The sequence below is a fragment of the Tenebrio molitor genome, chromosome 2, assembly GCF_963966145.1.
Source record: "Tenebrio molitor chromosome 2, icTenMoli1.1, whole genome shotgun sequence".
NCBI lineage: Eukaryota > Metazoa > Arthropoda > Insecta > Coleoptera > Tenebrionidae > Tenebrio > Tenebrio molitor.
This window is the reverse complement of record NC_091047.1, coordinates 23,797,587-23,800,590: the sequence shown is the minus strand read 5'-3', so window position 1 is coordinate 23,800,590 and position 3,004 is coordinate 23,797,587. Positions and strand designations below refer to the sequence as shown.

General features: G+C 39.8%; 1 protein-coding gene across 1 annotated transcript; it reads right to left on the bottom strand.

Moving 5' to 3' along the window:
- Nucleotides 1-476: 476 nt before the first annotated feature.
- On the bottom strand, nt 477-2,325 carry PNKP (Polynucleotide kinase 3'-phosphatase). Its single transcript, XM_069037594.1, has 2 exons — nt 2,165-2,325; nt 477-2,107 (listed from the first exon to the last, which is right to left on the bottom strand). Exon 2 carries the CDS (start codon nt 2,063-2,065, stop codon nt 533-535), a length of 1,533 nt encoding a protein of 510 aa, XP_068893695.1. The 5' UTR covers nt 2,066-2,107; nt 2,165-2,325; the 3' UTR covers nt 477-532.
- Between the last annotated feature and the right edge of the window lie 679 nt (nt 2,326-3,004).

Sequence of the window (3,004 nt, the reverse complement as noted above, 5' to 3'; positions counted from 1 at the left end):
CTCGGCACGCCTCGGGCTCTAATCTTGGCGCTCTGGCTATAATCATGAACTTCTTCACCTTGGTGTATACTCGTAATATACTAAATATTATTTGAGTTCCTTTCTCCAAAAAAATAAAATAAAATTTAAAAAATCGTATTTTCAACTCATCAGCAAAATTAATTTCTGTATAAGGATTCATTTGGTAACGTTAAAAAATTTGTGGTCTATTGAACGTATGGCGCAGCTGTCAAATATTTCGTGAAGCAGGAAGTGTAGAGTTCTGTTAGCGGCTGACGGGACATTTGGTGGGGGAAACTTGCGCGGTCCAAATATTCAACCAATAGCAACCACTCTTATTTACTAATAAATGGACCTGGTCGAACCACAGAACGAAATAGCGTTGCTGCACATCCCCACCTAATGTCCCTTCACCAAGCGTATAGTATCTCGTTACGTCAAAAATAGTTTGGATGTAAGATTAAAAACATCTCATCGATCTCTTCAATTTTTCCTTTATTACATATTCCTTACTGTTACACTTGAAAAAAAATTAATCCTCTAGCAAAAACATTCTGTACAGTTTCTCGTGCTCAGCCTTGTCGAACTTCGGTATAAACGGAATTTTAACAATCTCGGAAAACCCTTCGGACGTCTCCGGTTCTTGATACCCTTTTTTGTACGAGTTCAAAACCAAATCACCCACTGCCACGTGACTCTTATCTGTCATTTCCCTGAACCTGTTGTTGTGTTTGGCCTGTCTGTGTGTGGTGGTCATCACGAAGCATCTGCAAGCGACACTGTTCCTTTTCGCGACATCGATGAATCTCTGCCTCGAGTCTTTATCGGGGTTGGTGTTGTCGATGACCACACTCTGCTTTCTCTGAATGCAGTCTTCCAACATTTTGGCACACTTCTGCCACGTACCTAGTTTATCTCGGCTGACGAGGACGTACCCCTTCGGGAGCAACTGGCTCTTGCAGAAGTAACTTTTACCCGAGCCAGGGCTCCCCACCATTATGATCACTTCTTGCTTGTCAGTCGATATTTGTGGGTACGTCTCATCGGCGACTACTCTGGGGTCAAACTCGGGCATAATATGAGAGACTGATGACGCCTTCAAAAAGTACTCCTCTGGAGTGTAGAATTTGAGGCCGAGGTTTAGAGCAAACAGTCGGTCGCAAATCGAATGATCTTTATTTTTTTTCGGGGCCCAGTTTTTTTCTCTACCGGCAGCATCTCCCACGAAAAAAGACTTGTCGATGTCAACATCGACGTTTCCGTTTTTCGCCTCCGTCAAGACGTTCCACATCCCTGGAGCAGGTTTACGATAAATTGACTTACTAGTTGCTATGAACACTTGCGTGGGTACCGCTAATTTAGCAATGATCGCCTCAATCTTGCCTTTATATCCTTTCAATTTACTAAAATCGTTGCCTAAACCTGACTGGTTAGTGAAAAAAACAATTTTGTGATCTTCCTCGTGCAACTGTTGCAGCTTTTGGGGGATATTGTTGAAATTCAAGACCCAGTCGTCGGGATCTTTCGGAAACCTCGCACCTGATTTCGTTTTGATTATTGTACCATCAAGATCAAAGGCTGCGATGGCTGATTGTGGGACACATTTGTCTGCTGTATAGATCAACAACTCTCTACCGTCAATCTCTTCCCATTTGCCACTCTTGGTGAAAGTGTTACTGCTGGTCTTTGAATTTAATTTAAAACAGTCCATTTTTTGCTTTTTTGCCGGACGTTCTTCATCGTCGCTCGATGATTCAAAAATAACGTCAAATTCGTGGAAACCGAGTCGTACTTCGATAGTGTCACCGTGTTTTAGCGAGTACGTTTCGCCTTGTAATAATGCGTAGCCGTTGCAGCCGGAGTGCGACTTACCCAGCGTTTTTACCAATACTTTGGAGTTGTTCAGATCTGCTGTGCATTCGAGGTGGTTTCGAGATACGTGCAAGTCCGTTATACCGGTTTCTTCATTCCTGCCGATCATTACGGGTTTTTCGTGAGGAAGATTTATTCGTTTCTGTGTGTTCCTCACGCATTTTAAATAGCAAATGCGGGACGACAGGGCCATTCCGATAATACTGTGACATTTATTGTTTGAGGTTATGTCGTTCTAGAAACGTCAATTTCAATATTTTTATTATTGCGATAAATAAATAATCAAACTTACTGTAGTCGTTGCTCGACAAAACGAATTTTACCAATCAAAATCCAATTTTTCACATTTCAGAACAAAGTCGGTCAATTTCCTAAACTCTTACCAGTGTCGTGGTTAAGTCAGTGGCGTTGCTGAAAGGAAGGTCGACCAGAGTCTGCAGTTCTGCACCTTAGGGTACGTTTACGTTGGAGCTGCGATGAGCTATAAGAGCGGCGATAAGAGCGAACTGCCATTTGAAAACCATGGTGCTTCGCTCTTATCGCTCATCGCAGCTCCAACATACTAACATAGACGTTCCCTTATTAGAGTCAGAAGTGTTAATTCTTTTTTTGCATTTTGATAGATGATATTAAAGTAAAATATTGTATAAATCTTTTGTAATTTAATATCAACGAATTTTATTTTATTACATACCTACATTGAAAATGTATTACTTACCTACCGCATTTGTTAGGTATTTATTATTATGGCTAATTAGTAATTACCTATGTAACGCTCCCTTGAACAATTAATTTCATCTGCTTTATCATACATTTTCTATGTATAAATAATTTGATACTGATTGTCGGGAGAATCCTATAAAGTTCATAACATTCTTTTTTGTCCTAACATAATTGTGATCGTGAGCAAATTGAGGTTAGTTTGGCATAATTCAATGTAAACAGTATAAGTGCTTATTCACAATGGACATAAGACATAAGAAATGCATAAGAGATACCTAAGAATAATTTGTGAATTTGGGCAATTGGAAAATAATGTATGTGTCCATATAACTCGAATATGATTCTACATGCCTTTTTGTACACAACAGTAATGTTTACTAAGGTCACTTCTTATAAGTTACGTAAAAAT

Bases quoted from the DNA above. Each gene is read 5' to 3' on its own strand.
- PNKP (XM_069037594.1), bottom strand. From the start codon at position 2,065: ATGGCCCTGTCGTCCCGCATTTGCTATTTAAAATGCGTGAGGAACACA.